Source organism: Eptesicus fuscus, chromosome 5 (assembly GCF_027574615.1).
Source record: "Eptesicus fuscus isolate TK198812 chromosome 5, DD_ASM_mEF_20220401, whole genome shotgun sequence".
NCBI lineage: Eukaryota > Metazoa > Chordata > Mammalia > Chiroptera > Vespertilionidae > Eptesicus > Eptesicus fuscus.
In genome coordinates this window covers 25,412,648-25,433,886 of record NC_072477.1, presented here as the reverse complement: position 1 = coordinate 25,433,886, position 21,239 = coordinate 25,412,648, and the positions used below count along the sequence as shown (strand labels likewise).

General features: G+C 44.0%; 1 protein-coding gene across 2 annotated transcripts; it reads right to left on the bottom strand.

Moving 5' to 3' along the window:
• Positions 1 to 248: 248 nt before the first annotated feature.
• MED6 (mediator complex subunit 6) lies at positions 249 to 19,905 on the bottom strand. 2 transcript variants are annotated; one of them, XM_008138892.3, is made up of 8 exons: positions 19,660 to 19,905; positions 13,376 to 13,535; positions 12,001 to 12,092; positions 9,886 to 9,968; positions 9,614 to 9,722; positions 6,328 to 6,443; positions 1,715 to 1,742; positions 249 to 662 (listed from the first exon to the last, which is right to left on the bottom strand). In XM_008138892.3, exons 1-8 carry the CDS (start codon positions 19,679 to 19,681, stop codon positions 532 to 534), a joined length of 741 nt encoding a protein of 246 aa, XP_008137114.1. In that variant the 5' UTR covers positions 19,682 to 19,905; the 3' UTR covers positions 249 to 531. The 2 variants fall into 2 exon arrangements, with proteins under 2 accessions (XP_008137114.1, XP_054571927.1); XM_054715952.1 differs by lacking the exon at positions 6,328 to 6,443 and having other exon boundaries at positions 434 to 662.
• Positions 19,906 to 21,239: the final 1,334 nt, after the last annotated feature.

Genomic DNA, 21,239 nt, shown 5'->3' with positions numbered 1-21,239 from the left:
GCACAGAAAATAAAGACAAAGAAAATTCACAAAACTGTTAAAGGATTTGTAGGGTGATGGTATAGGCAAGTGAGTTTTTTTCCATTTCTTTATCATTCAAATTGTTAAGTAATTGAATTATTTTAATCCTGAGAAATATGCCACTAAAAAAGAAACTAAACTTATATTTACTACTTTAATCCTTTGTGTTTACAAGTGCATCTGGAAATACTTCAGAGAGAGAAATAAGGGGGAAACGTCATGATAAAGTAATTTAGACAAATACTTTAATTTGGTTTCAAACATATATAAGCAGTACACATGTGAGTGAGGAGGCTGCTCAAGTCCTGTAGGGGAAGGTTACAAAAAATACATACAAATATCCATCTCAAAAGCATGAGGGTCCTTATATCCTTTTTTAAAGAGCATAAAGAGCAAGCACATTCTATACAAATGAGAGTTGTGACAAAGAATTTTAAAGTTCAAAAACCTGTCACAGTAATGAGGTATAATAATGGACAAGAAATCTTACAAGCTTCTCTTGTCCAATACTCACTGAAGTCTCATTCGTTTTTCAGGGGGACCTTTAGTGCTCACTGTCTGTTGGATGTTCTTTGTGGTCTCCTTCTCATCAGACTTCACAGTTTCTGGTGTAGGTTCTGCCTCTTTCTTTGTCTGATCCACTACCCATCAAAAGGAGTTATTTTTTGGAGGAGGAGAAGGATAAAGGAATGAGATCAAATTAGATAACAGTTAATATGAATAGTTCAAACTCTTACCAATTCATTTTAGACCTGCTTATCTCAAGTTCTAAATTTAGCTGTTTCATCAGGCAGATGTATAAGAATCCATTTACAAGTCTAAAAACCTGATAACCCAAGCAAATTTGTGATACTAGATAAAAACACATGGCATTTAAATAAGATAGTATACATGATTATTCCATCCCAGTTCAATGGATAGGTCAATATCTCTTTCAATGATGAATCAGAAGACCTTTTTCCACACTGAAATTTGAACAATTTGAACCCCAAACCTCAAATCACCTCAGCTTTTCCACACCTCCTCAATTCCTATTCTTCCCACTCTGATTCACCTTTTAAATACTAACATCACTACCACAAAAGCATCATCTTGCCCGGCCAGCCTGCCTCAGTGGCTGAGTATCCACCTATAAACCAGAAGGTCACGGCTCCATTCCCGGTTAGGGCACATGCCTGAGTTTCAGGCTCGGTCCCCAGTGTGGGGTGTGCAGGAGGCAGCCGATCAATGATTCTCTCTCATCATTAAAGTTTCTATCTCTCTCTTCCTCTCCCTTCCTCTCTGAAATCAATAAACATATATATTAAACAAAAAAAAAAAAAGCACTGTCTTTTGGCAGTTCAGCAAATCCCAAGGTTAGGAGCAACAAACTACAATGAGAGACTCTAGGAAAGGGGTGGGGAGTGTACAGCCCCTGGCCATATAAGTCCCAAGAAATCATGTGGTCATTAGGCATTAGGGGTGAGTTAAATGTCTGACCAAATATAGCAGGCTAATTTTTAAGCTGATATTTTGTATGGCACTCGGATGATGTTATAAATATCCAAATGACCCCTGGCAGAAAAAAGGTTCCTCACTCCTGATATAGAAGGACTAAATGACAGTAGCTCATTTCATATGCTAAGTTGTTACTGAGTTAAACAGGCTGTTTTGTCTTATTTGAAGTTTAACAAGAATATTAGATGAACCATACCTGGGACAGGCTTTTCTCCAGACTTTTGCTATAATGAAAAACAGAGAAAACAAAAGAGTGGGGAGAAGAAGAAGAAAACAGGGCAAGTTAGCAAAGTTTTTTTTTTTTAATTTCATAGTTCTTATTAAAATTACACCTTCATTCGGGCATGTGCCCTGATGAGTAGGTTTATAAATGACTTCATGAAGAGGAACCATTGTATGTATCATAAAAAATAAATTTATCATTTTCTAATTCTTATTCACCGTTTCAAAAAAGACAAATCTAAAACTAGAACAAAAGAGTCAAACATAAATAACCCCTGAACACCTACAAAACCCTCTGTCTCTGCATCCAGGCTACATGATTTACAAATATCAGCTAAACAGACTCCAATGGAAGGGAAAATGGAGCCTTTCAAGACTTTGGAGACTAATTTGCTTAGGGGATATGAACTATAAAAAAAGTAGAATGAAGTTTGGATGAACCATCTAACTTTTTAAAGATGGCAGGTATAGGAAGTACTGAGGGAAAAAAGGTATTTTTCTATGAACATAAGGTTTATGATGAGTATACTATTAAAAAGCAAACTGCAGCCCTAGCTGGTTTGGCTCAGTGGATGGAGTGTTGGCCTCTGGACTGAAGGGTCCCAGGTTTGATCCCGGTCAAAGGCATATGCCTGGATTGCAGGCTCGGTCCCCAATGGGGGCGTGCAGGAGGTAGCCAATCAATGATTCTCTCTCATCACTGATGTTTCTCTCTCTCTCTCTCCCTCTCCCTTCCTCTCTGAAATAAATAAAAATATATATTAAAAAAACAAAAAACTTCCAAGTTAAAAATAAAAAGCAAACTGCAGGGGGAAAAAATGTTGGGGACACTAGAAGTTAGAAACAAGGTCAGATCCTTCATTCTGTACAGCAGTTCTTTTACTTGGTTGAGTCCTATTGAGTCCCTTTTCCTATTACTCAAGTTAAATGCTTTAAAATACTTTCCTCCTCTTCCTTCCTCCACAAAGCTCACAACCTACCCCTCACTCTCAGCCAATTACTCTACCTCTTATGTTAAACAAAAAAAGGGGGCCCTGACCAGGTGGCTCAGTTTATTGGGAGCATCAAAAGCTTGCAGGTTCGATTTTCAGTCAGGGCACACACCTAAGTTGCAGGTTTGATTCCAAGTGAGGGCACATATAGGAGGCAACCGATCAATCTTTCTCTCTCTCGCATCAATGTTGCTCTCTCTCTTCCTAGAAATCAATGAAAGCATATTCTCAGGTGAGATTAAAAAAAGAAAAAAATCAATGCCCCAAGTTCCCTTCCATCTATTGACCTTAAACTTATTACACCTTTAATACACACACACATACAGGGTGGGGCAAAAGTAGGTCTATAGTAGTGAGCACCCAAAAAAGAGAGTTTATTCTTGGATTATTATTTATTATTGAACAACTGTAAACCTAATTTTGCCCCACCCTGTATATAAAATACCTCATACACTTCCCTATCATCTCAGAAAAGTGTTCTCTTCATTTCAAAGTGACTGCCTCCATTTGTTTTCTGAATTTCTTTCTGAATTTACATGCCCTCCCTAAGCTTTGTAACTTATTCCTTTGACTAAAGACTACATTTTCCGATATCACAAGTGTCAGGTTCATGCAGCCAACTGCCTACCAGGCCACGCCAACTGCAAGTATTAATAAGACTAAAACTGAGCTCATATGATTATCCATTGTGCAGAAAGGTTAACACAGAAGGCCTAAGGCTGCTAGCCTTAGAAAGGCCAGCTTGTGAGGCTGGACCTTGGCTGGGGACTAGGAACTTGGATTTCTGGAGATTCTCACCACTCCCTAATAATGGTGGCTACTGCACCCAGACTGTTTGTACATACAATGTTCTTTATGCTGAATACCTGCTTTCCTGCAGGGAATGTAGTATTTTGGTACATGCTAGTTAGAGCACATACATGACAACCCTCCAGCCCACCTCCCGCCACCTAAAAACCACAGGCACCAAGTCTCTAATGGACTTTCTTGGACAGAAATAACACATACATGTTGCTGTATTTCCACTGTTGAAAGGAGTACACTCTGTGTGATCCCTCGTGGGAGGGAGAGAGTATAAGGAGGCCTGCACATGGATTCCTTCAGACTCCACTTATGTTTTTAACCTTATAAATGGCTGTATATCCTTATGTCACTGTAATAAATCCTGTTGAGTCCTTTAAACAAATCACCAAACATGGGGGAGGTCACAGAAACCCCCAACACAGCTACATCATCACATATCTTATGAACATATTGGGATTTAAACATGTCAACACGTCTTTTCCAATTTAAAACAGTAAAGGAAATATATGGCGTACACTGAGAGAGTGAGAAACTGAGAAGGGATATTCTTATACTACTAGCATCAAACTATATGAACTATACTGGACACTATATTGAGCTATATTACCTGGATATTGGAATAATGTCATTATCTATCCAACCCACATTGTCTAACCTTTTCTACTGAAAATTGTCAGACAAACTAGTAGGATGTGGCTTGAAATGAGAAAATAGAATGGGGGTGCCTTTCTGATAAAATTTAATCATGTGACCTTGGAATAAACCTAGCTGAAGCAATAGCCTATGGAAACAGCACTGAAAAGACATTCATCACAGAAAGCTCTGAGGGCCTCAACTTCCATCAAATCATTATCCATGTAACCTTCGGTGGTAACAAGAATTAAAATATGGAAAAATAAGTTTTAGGACTTCTTCAATATTCTCCTGAGCATCCCCCTAATGGGCAACATTCCTAGGATCTAGAAGTTTAACTGTGCAATACAATGGATTAGTAGGACTAAGTCCTGAGCTACCAATGGTTCTGGGAGATACAATGGGTAAACAGGAGTTCATAGGAGACTTCATGTAGACCAAGGATCTATTTTCTTCTCTAGATCTGAGGAACAAGGTTTTAGGTAGGAGGAGCAAAGGGATTATTAACAGTTCTAGAGGGAGCCATCTTTTCCCTACTTCTATTACATAAAGAGAGTCAGACATGCTTTCTCTTTGGGAGTTGGTTTTTGGCCCTTGGAAAGTTAAAAGGAGGGGTTCTGGAAAATGACAACTTTATGTGTGACTACGGCTAAACCTTTCAAAGAAAAATGTAAAAAACCCACTGAAATGATATACAGTCATCAACCTGCTTCAAATAATTGGGAGTAAGTGGGGGAAGAACAGATAAAATTAGAATGGGTGGGTGTATGTTTGATAATTGTTGAAGCAGGATAATGGGTATATGGGGGTTTCATATGTCACAATTCAATTTGGACTAGCTGTGCTTCAAATGCTTATTAGTCACATGTATCTAATGGCTTCTGTACTGTGCAAGTCTAGGTGTTCTTCGCCCCACCCCATTATATACTATGCAGTACTCACTGAATAAATGGTCAACCATACCTAACTGCTTATACTCTGCAGTGGTTATGAATCACCCTACAAACAGCTGTAATTCATGTATTCATTAGACTTCATATTCAAGTGTAATCATGACATTTCTCTAAACTGGCTTTCCTGTACTGAGCTCTATCTGTGTCCTCTGTTCCCTTCACCTCCACATCACCATTCCAGCAGCACACATCTCTCTCAGAGTGAAGTCAGGAAAGGGGGAACAGGAGGCTATTCTAAAGTCATCTCATGGTGCCAAAGATCTCATTTAACCTAAGATTACCCTTTAAAAATCTCTTAATTAGGCTCCCCACAAGAAAAACAGTATATATGACCTTGTGTATACACAGCCCTGTAAAGGATCCATTAAGGACTGAGACTAACCAGGAGAATAATATGTTCACATATTCCATCTAATGCCTACTTCACTTCAAAAGCTCATTTAGTAGAATGGCAGGTAGATTTGCTAATATTGTTGGAACTAATGGAATTCATGTATCTTAAACACCAACATGATGTAACTCTTACTATTACTCCTGCCTCCTCCATTTATCATGGCAAACCTTTTGCCTCAAATGTTCTGTGGGGTTTTTTTTGTTACTAAAGTGTTAACCATTCTGTCATTCAAGTTTTAACCATTTTGTCATATCAGGCTGGAAGTGAGCACTTAAGAGTAAAACAGCATGAGTTTCAGATTATAGTTTTGTTATAATCGATGACATTTTCGGCAACCTTTTGAATGAAAATATTGTCTATATGTAGGTCTTATAGTTTGTTAAAATTCAATGAGAAATTAAAACTTAAGAGCACAGAACAGTGTTATTTCTATTCCTTTACCCACTTTCTCCATTAAGTCTTTGAAAACCTCTCTTTTGATTCAGAGATCATTTTTTAACTAATGAGGAAAATCAATACTTTTAGGTCACATCTGAAACAGTTCTCAATTAAAAACAAATATACCAGGCTCTGACCAGGTGGCACAGTTGAATAGAGCGTCATCCCGACATGCCAAGGTTTAGGGTTCGATATCTGATCCAGGCACATACAGGAAGCAGCCAATGAATGCATAAATAAGTGGAACAGCAAATTGATATTTCTCTCTCCGCCCCCCTTCCTCTCTCTCTCTCTCTCTCAAAATCAATAAAAATAACTTAAAAATAAAAATGCCAGGAAACAGTATCAAATTTACCACACATGTTCTCATTACCTGCACAAATTTGGGTGGAAATTTTTGTCTGAGGTCTAGGAGTAAAGCATCCACACGTTGCCTCTGGAAAATAGAGCTTGGTTCTTCTTTCCTTTTGGTTTTAGGTTTAACTTTTTCTGTTAAAACATGAAGTCCAAATCAAAATACTGCCTAGTTTGGTGTTTTATATTTTACAAATTTTTATCCGCCATGAATATACTCAAGCTTCATTATTTTTTATGGCTGCTAGTTAAAACATAATCTCCCAAATAAGTTAAATTGAGCATATACACAGAAGTATTCTAACTCTCCCTCTTAAATGAACTTAACATTCTAGCATTTAAAAAGCTGATGTCACCCTGGCTGGTGTGGCTCAGTTGGATGGAACATTGACCAGTGCACTGGTTCAATTCCCGGTCAGGGCACATACTCAGGTTGCGGGCTCGATCCCTTGACAGGGACGTGCAGGAGACAGCTGATTGATATTTCCCTCTCACATGATGTCTCTGTCTCTCTGTCTCTGTCTCTGTCTCTCTCTCTCTCCTTTCCTCTCTCTCTAAAAATCAATAGAAGTATTTTAAAAATAAATAAATAAAAAGCTGATGTCTTTTAAAGATACTTAGTTTTAACTTTGTCAAGTATATGATAGTCTAACTACTATACACCTGAAACTAATACAAAATAGTATTGAATGTAAATTATAATGGAAAAATATTTAGTATATAAGCAGGGATAGAAAAAAGAATTTTAAAGCTAAAGTTTTCCATAATTACCAAAATCACAATCCAGATTGTTTGAAATTACCTTGTGTATATTTTAAGTGTATTAAATGGTCTTTTCCCATGAATCCTAATAAGTGCAAATGAAAAATGCAACTTTCAATAATTCCCCAAGTTACCATTCTCAATTATGAAGACTATAAATCACTAAAAACACACACACACACACACAAAAAAAAAGAAACAGGACAAACCAAACAGAAGGTCCTCAAGACAAGAAAGAACTTATAAGAGAAATTCTGAAATTAATGACATAGAATTCCCCTAGGGCGGGATATATATTGGGGACGGTCTCTAAATGAAGGGTTCCAGATAAGTTTCATTCCAAACATTTCATTAGGGTAGGGGCAGAGAGCTCTTAGGAGAAGTTTATTTAACTAATGTAAACTTTCCTACACCTGCAACTACTATTAAGAATAAATATAACTGTATCTGAGAGACCATTCATGCCACAAGCCTGAATTCTATTTAAAGGCTACTTTTCTGTTAGTAATTAATGCTGAATTGCTATTTCTCAGAGAAGGAAATACAGACTATAAGTTTTCTGCTATAGACACACTTCTAATACTTATTGGTAAAATATGGTATAGCAAGAGTAGCAGATGAACAGCTATGGAAACTGGGGAATCTGGCATTACAACAGGTGATAACATGGAAAAGTAAAAAAAAAAAGACTGGTCACCTGGGAATAAGGCTCTAAGAACATCTCCCCTCGTTTTAAGACTGGGAGATTCCAGTTCCTGATTTCAAGATGACTCTATAGTTAGGTAAGCAAGAAATATCATTACTCAGTCCTCATCACTGATTTTCTCTGCATGCTCCAAATATTTAAAAAACTTGAATCCAATTATCAAAGATTACCATTTACCTAACAGGTTGAAATGTATATCTGTTCCTATGAGAAAGCTATTATTACCACACTAGAGGCCTGGGGCACGAAATTCGTGCACAGGGGGTGGGGCCCTCAGCCCAGCCTACACCCTCTCCAATCTGGGACCCCTCGAGGGATGTCCGACTGCCCATTTAGGATCGGGCCTAAACGGGCAGTCAGACATCCCTCTCACAATCCAGGACTGCTGGCTCCCAACTGCTCGCATCGGGCCTAAACGGGCAGTCGGACATCCCTCTCACAATCCAGGACTGCTGGCTCCCAACTGCTTGCCTGCCTGCCTTCTTGATTGCCCCTAACCGCTTCTGCCTGCCAGCCTGATCACCCCCTAACCACTCCCCTGCCAGCCTGATTGATGCCTAACTGCTCCCCTGCCAGCCTGTTTGCCCCTAACTGCCCTCCCCTGAAGGCCTGGTCACCCTTAACTGCCCTCCCCTGCAGACCTGGTCCCCCCCAACTGCTCTCCCCTGCAGGCCTGGGTCCTTCCCAACCACCCTTCCCTGCAGGCCTGGGTCCTTCCCAACCACCCTTCCCTGCAGGCCCGGTCACCCCCAACTTCCCTCCTCTGCCGGCCTGGTCACCCCTAACTGCCTTCCACTGCAGGCTTGATCGCCCCCAACTGCCCTCCCTTGCAGGCCTGGTCCCTCCCAGCTGCCCTCCCTTGCTGGCCTGATCACCCACAACTGCCCTCCCCTGCTGGCCATCTTGTTGTGGCCCTCTTGTGTCCAGATGGGGGCAGGATCTTTGACCATATGGGGGCAGACTTCTTGTGTGTTGGAATGCATCAATTTGCATATTACTCTTTTATTAGATAGGAGAGAGGCCTGGTGCATGGGTGGGGACCAGCTGGTTTGCCCTGAAGGGTGTCCCGGATCAGGGTGGGGGCTCCTTTGGGGTGTGGGGTGGCCTAGGCGAGGGGCCTGTGGTGGTTTGCAGGCTGGCCACACCCCCCGTTGACCCAAGCAGAGGCCCTGGTATATGGGATTTATTTATCTTCTACAATTGAAACTTTGTAGCCTGGAGCGGAGCCGAGCCTTCTGCTCCCTCGGTGGCGGCAGCCATTTCTGTAGAGATTTATTTATCTTCTATAATTGAAACTTTGTAGCCTTAAGTGGAGGCCAAACCAGACAGGCCAGGGTGTGCTGAAAGCTTGGCTTCCTCCATCACCGGGGGCAACCCTAGCCTCCTGCTCTCTCCAGCTCTGTGGCTGCTGCCTTTTTTGTTGGCATTTATTTATCTTCTATAATTGAAACTTTGTAGGCTGGAGTGGAGGCCTCAGCTGGCCAGGGTGTGCAGAAAGCTTAGCTTCCTCCATTGCCGGGGAAATCAAAGCCTCCCTCCTGCTCTCTCTGTGGCCGAAGCCATCTTGGTTGGGTTAATTTGCACACTCGCACCTGATTGGCTGGTGGGCATGGCTGGTGGGTGTAGCAGAGGTATGGTCAATTTGCATATTACTCTTTTAACAGACAGGATCTATTTATATAAATAGTAGCTGTGACAATGTCATAATCCTATGAAGAATCTTCCTAAGGGGAAATAAAACACACCTAGAAATCATCAATAGCTGTTTACCTAAAGAAAACAGATTCATTCTCAGATACCAAAAAATGTTTTAAGAAGGTCCAGGTGTCCTACCTACCTTGCTCTTCATGATCTTTGAAGTGCCACCAATACCCTTTGGAAGGATGATATCGACAGTATGACATAGCTTCATCAAAAGCTGACTGAATGCCATGTACCGCAGTGAGCTTGTAAAAAGAAAATGAATTCCCAATTTCTCATTAATAATGCTCAAAACATTTTAATACCCAACACTTCATACTAACTTACACAAAGAGCTCTGTTTGATTCTTGAAAGCAAGGTGGCTCAAGTAAATGTTTTTAGTGTTTAAATAATGTGAAGACACTTACCACTCTAGAGTTTATAACTGATCCCAAGTCTGGTGCCTGGTAGATCACTCCAGCAATGATATAGTAATCAGCTAGTGGGATAACTAAAGCAGTAGAAGGGGAAAAAAAAATTATGAATAGAGCTATGTACACAAACTACTATATAGATTTCCATAAAAAGAACAACTAAAATTTGACATTTTCTCATATTAAAACTTAAGGCAGGGCCTGGCATGCAGGAGGCAGCTGATCAGTGATTTTCTCTCATCACTGATGTTGCTATCTCTCCCTCTCCCTCTCTGAAATCAATAAAAAATATATTTTAAAAAAATGTCCCGTTTTCGTAAATAAAGTTTTATTATAAAACAGCCACACCCATTCATTTACATTATTATCTACAGCTGCTAGCTGAGTAGTTATCACAGAGACCATGAGCCCCACAAAGTCTAAAATATTTACTCTGTGGACCTTCGCAGAAAAAATTGTGTCAATTCTTGCCCTAGAGCAGTAAATCACCTGAGTATCCTGTTAAAATCAGATTTTTAATCAGCAGGCATAGTGCATTTCTAACAAGTTCCCAAGTGATCCAATGCTGCTGTCAGTCAACCACACTTTGGGGAATAAGACCTTACAGCAAGAGATTTACCGCCTAGGGTGAAGGTAACAGATGTGCTGAGCTTGCCTCTGTGCTCCCGTCCTGAGTCCGAAGGAATAAAACAGCTGCTAGCGAGGCTGGTGCCACCTTGTATAGCTTCTATACCTTGAACTCTCTCACCAGGAACTTTTACCCATGGTCTTGCCTTTGTTCTAAGGTTCTCTTTTTTTAAAATCCTCACCTGAGGATATTTTCATTGATTTTAGAGAGGGGAAAGGAAAGAGAAACAGCAACTGGTTGCCTCCTATACACATCCCAACCAGGATCAAACCCACAACCTAGGTATGTGCCCTGACCAGAAATCGAACCCACAACCTATCAGTGTATAGAATGATGTCCCAACCCACTGAGTCATACTGGCCAGGGCTAAGGTTCTCTTTTTCTCTGGACAAAAACTCTAGATTTTTTAACTAAATTTAAGTTCTTGATTCTAGAACTTCTTTAACAAGTCACTGTCTGGAATTAATACCAAAGTTGTTACTAAATGTCTTGATGAGGGATTTCAAAATTAAGAGATGTAGCTGGTCACCTTTGGAAGTAAGTGACTAATACTGTGATTCAAAATCAAATCTGCATTGTGTACTCTTCAGTGTGATTTCTAAGGCAAGTTTTTGTTTGGTTAGATAAACCAGGTAAGACTTATGGTTGAATGTGTCAATGAGGATTTTCAACTGACCTTCTAAGAATTTGGTAAAACTGCACCTACCATGTATTTTCTAACAGAATTAGATTCAGTGGCTGAGATGAAAAGGAAGTTACTTGGAATGCTCAAGGTTCAGTTGGAATCCCAACACTGTGCTCACAAGAAGACGTGGTTTCAATATAGCGAGTAGCTCTATTAGTGCTTGCAGAGCTGCCCCTGGGCATGCTGGGAGACTCCTGGTGTCCAAGCATGTGACTAGTGGAACTCCTTTTGAAATGTTTCCTAAGTGATAAAGCTATGTCTGCTATACCAGCCTGCCTAGACAATTTGTACAAACAATATGATTATAGTGGAAACATGATTTCCCTCTAAGGCTCTGGAATTTTAGCAGACATAAGAGGTCTACATGATTAGCCCTCACTAAAAATCTAACCTCAGAGTCTCAAATGGAGTTTCCTGAGCAGACATACACACATGGAGCTGCATTTCACTGCTGGAGGGTATACTTGGTGTGGCCCCTCACAGAGGGGAAGTATAGAAAGCTTACACCTGGACAGATCCCTACAGATCCCACTTATATGGCTTTTTTCCTTATTGATCTGGCTGGGTAGTCTTACTGTGTTGCCCTAACAAAACTTACGCATGACTAACTATATGCTGAGTCTGCTGAGTCCCCCTAGTAAAGCATTGAACATATATGTTGGCTTGGGGATGCCCAATAAGAACCCAAGAAAACAAACAAACAAACAAACAAAAAAACGAAACCAACTAGATAGCTCAGAAAGTAAATAAATCATGGTATTTTAAGAAAAAAATGCCTGAAGTTTACACATTTTACCTTGGGTAGGGGACTGCCGCTGTTGCTTCCGAATGATAAAAAGAATGGGCTCTTGAGCATGTAAAAGGATGTATTCCACTCCAACCATCTGACTGAATGAAAATAGAACACAGACATCCAGAGACCCATGAATGCCCTATAAACAATTCTGTAGAACATTCAAATTATTATATAAAAATATAACAACACTGTAAGTAGAATTAAAACTGCCTGTGTTTGATATGAAAACCTGGCTGTTTAATAAAACTGGCTATTTTCCGAGGTAGTCAAATACAGATAAAGATTTGGTTTTTTAAACAACAAAATTTATTTATAAAATTTCATGATGAACTTAAATTTTCATCATGAAAGTATACTGAAGAGCATGTTTCAAAAAAAGGCAACCAAGCCCAGCCGCATGACTCAGTGGTTGAGCGTCGACCTATGAACCAGGAGGTCATGATTCGATTCCCGGTCAGGGCACATGCCCAGGTTGCAAACTCAATCCCCAGTGTGGGGTGTGCAGGAGGTAGATGATCAATGGTTCTCTCTCATCATTGATGTTTCTAGCTCCCTCTCCCTCTCCCTTCCTCTCTGAAATCAATTTTTTTTAAAAATGTTTTTTTTAAAAAGCAACCAAAATAACATGATGCTTCTTGACCTGGGAGATTTATAAATATATGTAAAATACAAAAGTATACATGATGAAGACTATTCATGTCTTGACTGTATATGTCAACTATATATTCTACCCAACTAGAAAATATCAAAAACCTTATTCTTGCCCCACTGCATTTTTTTATCTGGCAGATTATGTTTAAAACAATGAGTTGTCTTAATAGTTATCAATATTTGTCTCATAACAAAAGTTATTTAAAATACCACAGAAATTTAATTTCATGAATTCCCCCTAATGTTTAGCTGACAGATTAAAAAAAACAAAAAAACTTTATTACACAGTTGTTTCAGAAATGTTTATAACAGTAATAAATTCTTAACGTCCTAAGACTCAAGAATCTTGTTAAGTTTGGCTAAAATTTTTTCTTTGTCATACAAAGATAAATCTGCTATAAACCTACTAAAGACATGTAGAGGAGACAATAAGTATAATTACTAGGTTGAGAATAACAGTTGCATTGCTCAGATTTACATTTAAACCTCATAGCTATATTTTAATTGGACAGAAATATCATATATAAAGTTATTACAGAAAAGACTTCCTAAGCAGCAAATGACTACTAATAATTCCTTTGCCAATCAATGTTTGTTATGAACCCAAACAAAAATCCAGTTCTTTCAAAACTTCTACTCTGTACTTCACGATCCACAGCTTGAAAGAACTGTTCACTGCAGAATCTCTAGTTGGCAAAGATGTTACTTTCTTACAATAACTTACTTTAAGTGTTCTAATGTTAGTCTCTGCATTTTGACCACTTCATTATTACACGTTCTGTCATAAAAAGGATTACTTCTTTCTGAAAAGTAATCTAGGACACTTCCACTGTTCAAAATGGGGATCCATGTACTGTCAACCCAAGAGATTCCCAGTAGATTATCTACAAGAAAGAAACAAAACAATAAAAGATAAGAAAAGAGAAAAAAATCTAATCTTACAAATATTATGTATCTCATGTTATAGGCACTATAAATAGAAGGAAGACATAGATCCTAACTTACATACTCTCATAGTCTAACAGAAGAGACAAGTACACAAGAAAGCAATAACAACTCAAGTGCTATAATAAAAGTATGAATAAATGTGTTATGAGAGCACAGTAGAGGGAGCAAAATACCTTACCAGAGGAAACTGGAATGATTTTTTATGGGGTGAGGGTTTTAGCACTATCCTATCCTATATAATAAAAGGCTAATGTGCAAATAGACCGAATGGCGGAACAACCGAACAACCGGTCACTATGGCATATGCTGACCACCAGGTGGTGCATGCGGAACATGGTGGGCATCAGTAGCAAGATGCAGAGAGCGGAACATGATAGGCGTCAGCCACAGCAGGATGGTGGAGCAGGTGAGCGGGTGCACAAGATCAAGGAGGGGCGCCGGTTGCTGTCATCAGGGAGAGCCTCTGGTGGTTACTGAAAATTCTTTGCTCCTGTGCACTGCAGTCCCATGGTCCCACCCAGTGCTCACATCTGCTGCCGGTGCCGGCCCCACTTGTACCTGCTGCCAGCGCTGGTGCTATTGCTCGCACCCACTACCGGCACCTGGCACTACTCGTGATCACTCGACGCCGTCAGTGGGTGTGAGTGGCGGCTGCCGGCCCCGATCGCCCCTGTGGGCTTCTCCCCCTTCCCTTGCTCCTAAGGGGCAATCGGGGCAGCAGCCGCAGCTTGCACCCGCTGACAGCACCGGCCTTGCTTGCACCCTGCTGGCGCCAGCCCCAATCACTCCATGCCGTCAGCAGGTGCGAGTGGGGCCAGCAGCATCAGCATGTGGGAGCCATGGCAGTGGGAGCAGGGCTGCCAGCAGACAGGGGACTGGGGTACGTCGCTGGAGGGGCCGAGTGGGGGCACAGAGGATGGGCTGAGACCCACCCCTGTGCCCACCGCAGCTTCGAGGCCCACAGTTACTTTCAAGGTGCACAAATTCGTGCACTGAGCCCCTAGTATGTTAAAGAATAAATAGAGGGTCAAGCTGGAAAAAGAGGAGCAAAGCAATTCTAAGCAGAGAGAATGCATATACAAAGGTGAGAAAATATAAAAGTATATTATGTTTCAAGGATAATTTGATTAGATAGAGAAGTATGAGACTGGAAATTTAGAGATCTCTCAAAAAATTGGAAATCCTAAGTTTTTATATGTTGGCAACTAATTCAAAAGTTTTCAAACAACATGCATGCCAAAGAAAACACATCCAGAGCCACCAGTTTGCAACCTCCCAATTAGGGTCCAAGAAATAAATTAGGAAGTTATTATTATAGATGAGATTATGCAAAAGTTAAAGGGCAAATGAGAAGTACAATGCCCTTAATTACAAGTCATACAATTTCATATTTTAGAACAGAATTAAATTTGAAAATTTTCCAAATGCACAAAGAAAAAAAAAGACATGGTAAAATAGAGCTAGACACCTTTAATTAATGAGCTTTTATTAGCTACTGGCTGCAATGATGTTTCACACCACTAACTATACTAAATTCCACTAGGTGTGAGTCATGAACATCAAAATGCCTACATAATATTGGTTGAAGAAGGAAGTATTAAAATCTCAACCTCTCCTATACTTCTGGCATCTTTGAAGAAGTCAGACCTAACCTACAGTGACAAGCAGTTCCAAGCAAAATGAAGCAAGTGAGAAAAAAAAAAAAAGTAAGTGTATAAAGGTAAAATGTGCTGTGTGCATTATAAAACCAAGGAAATAATCAGTAGAGACTATTAAGATGGTTCATCATAAATGGATCATGCCATAACCAAATATATAACAAGCCAGGAAATAAAAAGATAGATTTCCTAATGAAAAGCAACTAAGTAGAATGTTGGCCTGTAGAATGAAGGGTCCCAGGTTTGATTCCGGTCAAGGGCATTTGTAGAGGAAAATTGTAGGTTTCTTTATCACTTACATAGCGGAAACTACGTATATCTGGTACAATAATCTGCAGAAACAAATAAATGTTTAGTGAAGATCCTATCTACCAACAATTACGGATAGTCAATACATATGGGCATAAGGTGATGAGAACCTAGTGGAAGGCAATGGCAATGCATCCTCCTATATAATGAAGAGGTAATATGCAAATTGACCATCACACCTTCACAAGATGGCTGCCTACAACCAGGCCAGCAGGGGGGTTAGTGAGGGACAACCAAACGACCGAACAAGCAGGCAGCATGGGGCGACCAGGCCAGCAGAGGGGTTAGTGAGGGACGACCAAACAACTGAACAAGCAGGCTGTGTGGGGTGACCAGGCCGGCAGGGGGTTAGTGAGGGACAACCAAACGAATGAACAAGCAGGCTGCGTGGGGTGACCAGGCCTGCAGGGTGGGGGCAGTTGGGGGCAACCAGGCCAGCATGGGGGGCAGTTGGGGGCAATAAGGCCGGTGGGGGAGGGGAGGACAGTTAGGGGCGACCAGGCCGGCAGAGGGGGGCAGTTGGGGACGACCAGGCTGGCGGGGGGAGGGGGGGTAGTGAGGAGCGACTAGGCCGGTGGGGGGGCGGGGGCAGTTGGGGGCAACCTGGCCGGCAGTGGGGGGCAGAATCAGGCTGGCACGCAGAGGCAATAAGGGGCGATCAGGCTGGCAAATGGGGGGCAGTTAGGGGTGAGCGATTAGGAGCCAGTGGTCCAGATTGTGAGAGGGATGTCCCGGATTGGAGAGGGTACAGGCTGGGCTGAGGGGGACCCTCCCCCCCCCCGTGTACAAATTTCATGCACTGGGCCTCTCGTAGGAAGATAAGGAGCAATCCTCCAATTATCTCTCTGGCCTCGTCTCCTTCCCGCCTCCTTTCTGATTCCCTTTCAGCCATACCTGCCTCTATGCTGGTCCTCTAACACACCAGGCATGCTCCCACGTTAGAGCCTTTGCAAAGACTCTAACAAATCCCAATAAAAAGTAAAACATTATGAAAGCTAAATATTTGAAAACAGTCTAAACTAAATGTTTCTCTTTTTATTTAGTAGCAAGGGTGCATGGTGACATGGCCCCCAAACAGCTCTCTAACAATCAGCAAGTGTTAAAATTAGGCACTGGACACACGCCCCTGGATCCGGGTGAGGCCGCGTGCCCCTGGGTCCGTGTGAGGCCGTGCGCCCCTGGATCCGGGTGAGGCTTGGTCCTGGGTCCGGGTGAGGCCGCACCCGAGTCCGGGAGAGGCCACGCGCCCCTGGGTCCGGGTGAAACTGGATCCCAGGTACAGGTAAGGCCGTGCGCCCCTGGGTCCGGGTGAGGCTGGGTTCCAGGTCCCGGTGAGGCCGCATGCCCCCGGGTCCGGGCGAGACTGCGTGCCCCTGGGTCCGGGTGAAGCTGGATCCTGGGTCCAGGTGAGGCCGTGTGCCCCTGGATCCGGATGAGGCTGGGTCCTGTGTCTGGGTGAGGCCCCCCCCCCCGGGTCAGGGAGAGGCCACGCGCCCCTGGGTCCGGGTGAGGCCACGTGCCCGTGGGTCTGGGTGAAGCTGGATCCCGGGTCCAGGTGAGGCCGTGCGCCCCTGGATCCGGACGAGGCTGGGTCCCGGGTCCGGGTGAAACCACACCCCTGGGTCCAGGAGAGGCCACGCGCCCCTGGGTCCGGATGAGGCTGGGGCCCGGGTCCGGGTGAGGCCACGCGCCCCTGGGTCCGGGTGAGGCCGTGCGCCCCTGGATCCGGGTGAGGCTGGGTCCCGGGTCCAGGTGAGGCCATGCACCCCTGAGTCCGGGTGAGGGCACGCGCCCCTGAGTCCAGGTGAAGCTGTGCCCCTGGGTCTGGGCAAGACCAAACCAGAGGGAGTCGGACCTGCATTACCACCATTTGTCCATCATCCAGAGCTGCAAAGCCAGTGCCGACATGTACACATAAGGAACTGGTGGACCCTGAAATTGGGTCTCAAAAGAACTGTTGATCCAGAAAGAAACTCACTACAGACTGATTCATTTGCCTGTCAGCATAACTATTATTGCTTGTCTCACATTCGGTTCTTATAAGTGTATTTCTAGTAACACATGATCTCACTCATCTAGGGGAAATGATGAACAACATAGACTGATGAACAAGAACAGACCCAGAAACAAGGAGGCATCGATCGGACTGTCAGGCCTCAGAGGGAGGGTAGGGGAAGGTGGAGGTAGGGGGGAGAGGTCAACCAAAGGACTTGTGTGCATGCATATGAGCCTAACCAATGGTTAAGGACAACAGGGGGGTGGGGGCATCCGTGGGGAGGGGTGTGGGATGGGAATGAAGGGATGAGGACAAATATGTGACACCTTAATCAATAAAGAAATTTAAAAAATAAATAAATAAAATAAAATAAAAGTGGGGAAAAAAATTAGGCACTGGAAACTTAACTTACATGAAAGTCAAATACGTAAAAGTATTTTTCAGAAATGCTGAAGATCACTGGACATTTTGAATAACTATAAAATGAGAATATATCTGCAATAAGCATGCTAGACTCCATCCACTTTGGTTAATATAGAAAAAGGAATCTCAACCATCTCCCATTAAAAATCAAGTATACATAGCCCTGGCCAGGTAGCTCAGTTGATTCGAGTGTTTTCCCCATACACTAAGGTTGCAAATTAGACCACTGATCAGGGCACATACAAGAATCAACCAATGAATGCATAAATAAGTGGCACACCAAATCTCAATCTCTCTTAAATCAATAAAAATCAAGTATATATAAAAACAACCTACATGGAAATGATTTGAAGCATATTATAGTTAAGCATCTTGAGTGGTTTGTTTTTGTTAATCCTCACCAGAGGATACTTTTTCCCATTGATTTTTAGAGATGAGTAGAAGGGGAAAGGGGGGAACATCAATGTGAGAGAGAGGCATCAATTTTGGCTGCTTCCCCCACCGCCCCCGATCCCCAAGGCAGGGATCAGAGCTGCAACCCAGGTATGTGCCCTTGGCCAGAATGGAAACCGAGACCCTTCCGTGCACCGGCGGATACTCCAACCACTGAACCACACCGGCCAGGGCTATAGTTAAAACATTATTTGAGGAAAAGCCCTTTTTCTTTAATCTGATGGGGGGGGGGGGGGGGTTTGAATCTCAGCCTGCACCAAGGTACAAAAATTCACACTTCCTTTAAAGAGAAAGTACCGCGAAGTTTCAAGTGGAAATAAATCCACCTTGAGAGTTTCGTGCAAGTGTAGGGAGTTTTGTGGGAGATAAAGATAATCGCGGGCGCTCTCTCCGCAGAGTTTTTTCCTGGGAATTTCCATGATCCCTCCTCCCACCCTGGAGGAACCTGGTCTGCTGAGAAGTAGGTTCTCACGCCTCAGCTATTTTTTAAATCGCCCTTCCGGTTGATTCCCTCCTTGGAATACCAGAGCACAACTTCTAGGCTTTTTGGTTTGTTTGGTTGGTTTGGTTCGGTTTTCAAATTCACTGAAACGGATGTGTGTTAGGTGGGCTGAGAAGAGGGTGTATAGCTTAACGCCTCCCGAGATCAAGCAGCGATGAAGGCAATGCGCCTCCATATATATTTATTCACTGGCTCGACAAATATTTTAGTGCCTGTGCAGCTCAGCTGTCAAAAAGAAACGACCCCTCAGTCATCGTTGGGTGTTTGACGGGAGGTACGGTAGATTCAAAAATAAAACAAGAAAATCTTAGGGGTTCAGGCTCAGGGACGCAAAGGGCGCGAGGTCAGAAATAAAGCAGCCACGACGCCAAGTCCCAAGAGATGAACCAAGTCGCGTCGGCTCATCACCCCACCTCCCACTCTGCCATTCCTTCACCCGGGCAGCCCCAACATTTACTGCAGAAATACGTGTGTAAAACAACACTGCAGGTGTGAGGGCTCCAAACACAGCTCTTTCCAATTCCTTGGTTTCGACACGTCCAAAGAGACCCCGCGAAACGGAAAAAAGCTAGGCTACTTTTCGCCAGACTGAAGCTTTGAGTCGTCCACAGAACGCGCTTGGAGACATCACAAAGGAGCCTGAACCCTGCCCCGCAAGCTAGAAAGCCCCAAACCAGACCCCAGACCAGCAAGAAACGAAGGCTGACAGCACAGGTTACCTCGGATATCCACCGCCGCCATAATTCCAAAAAAATGTTCGCGGGTCCTCCTTCCGGCGCAGAGATGACGTAACAGCTGTGACGACGGAAGCAGCGGGTAGCAGATCCTCGGGACCCTGAGGAGACACGCAGAGGGGAGGACAGAGCGGGACCTACAAGAGGGCAGGGAAGGAGAGGAGGCCGGGAGCACAGGGGAGCTGCAGGGAGGTGGAGGGGCCGGAGAGGAGAGGGAAGCGGCAGGGAGGTGGGAACGGGGGTGGGGTTGGGAAGTGGAGGGGCGGGGCTTGGAGGTGGAGCTGGGCGGGAGGTGAGTGGCTGGGCTGGGAGTTGGGGCGGGAAGGGAAGGGGCGGGGCTGGGAGATGGACAGGGGCGGGGCTTGGCGGTGCAGCAGGGCTAGGAGAGGAAGGGAATACCGCTGAGGTGGAGAGGGCGGGGAGGAGAGGGGCGCGGCTGGGAGGTGGAGCATAGCAAGGAGAGGGGCGGGGCTTGGAGGGGGAGAGGGGCGGGGCTTGGAGGGGGAGAGGGGCGGGGCTGTAAGGTGGAGCACAGCAGGGAGAGGGGCGGAGCTGAAAGGTGGAGCGGGGCGGGGCTGGGAGGTGGAGCGCAGCAGAGAGGGGCGGGGCTGGGAGGTGGAGCTCAGCGGGGAGAGGGGCGGGGCTGGGAGGTGGAGCCCGGCGGGGAGAGGGGCGGGGCTGGGAGGTGGAGCGCAGCAGAGAGGGGCGGGGCTGGGAGTGGGAAAGGGGCTGGGCTGAAAGGTGGAGCACAGCAGGGAAAGGGGCGGGGCTGAGAGGTGGAGCGCAGCGGAGAGAGGGGCGGGGCTGGGAGGTGGAGCTCAGCGGGGGAGAGGGGGCGGGGCTGGGAGAGGGGCGGGGCTGGGAGGTGGAGCGCGGCGGGGAGAGGGGCGGGGCTGGGAGGTGGAGCGCAGCAGAGAGGGGCGGGGCTGGGAGGTGGAGCGCGGCGGGGAGAGGGAGAGCTAGAAGAGGAACGCTGCGGGAAGGGGAATGCCTCCGCCGCAGCACGCTTGGAAGGAGGCCGGGCATACTTAGTGAAAAAAAATGTTGGAAACTGAGCGAGTCCTGCCCAGGCCCACCATTGAGAGATTCAAATATTCGAGCTTGCTTTCCTATGATCGTTTTAAAAAACATGATTATGCAGAGTTAGGGGTGGGAACATCTTCAAGATAAAAAGCGCCCTCAGGTGCATCCAATGAGCTGTTAGATTAGGAGCTACTGGCCATTTTATTCTCTACCCTCCCTTAAGGGTAGGGATGGGAAAGAACTAAGCAGAATTTGAAAGTCTTTAGCTTTTATTGTCACTTAAATCCATTAAAAGTCTCAACCCGTTAAGTAAATGTATTAGATGCCTCTGAGGCAAAACTTTCACAAGACAGGAAATGTTTCAGAAGTAAAATATTAACAAAAGTAAAAGAAAGGGAATAACCCTGGCTCTATGTAAAGACCTAGTATCTGCATGTCAGGTAATCTGGGATAGGTCGCAAGATGCCAGAGAGGGAATAATTCTGTGGTGTGGGGAAGCCATAGAAAGATTCTCAAGCTCCAGCGTGGCCCCATAAAAAGCA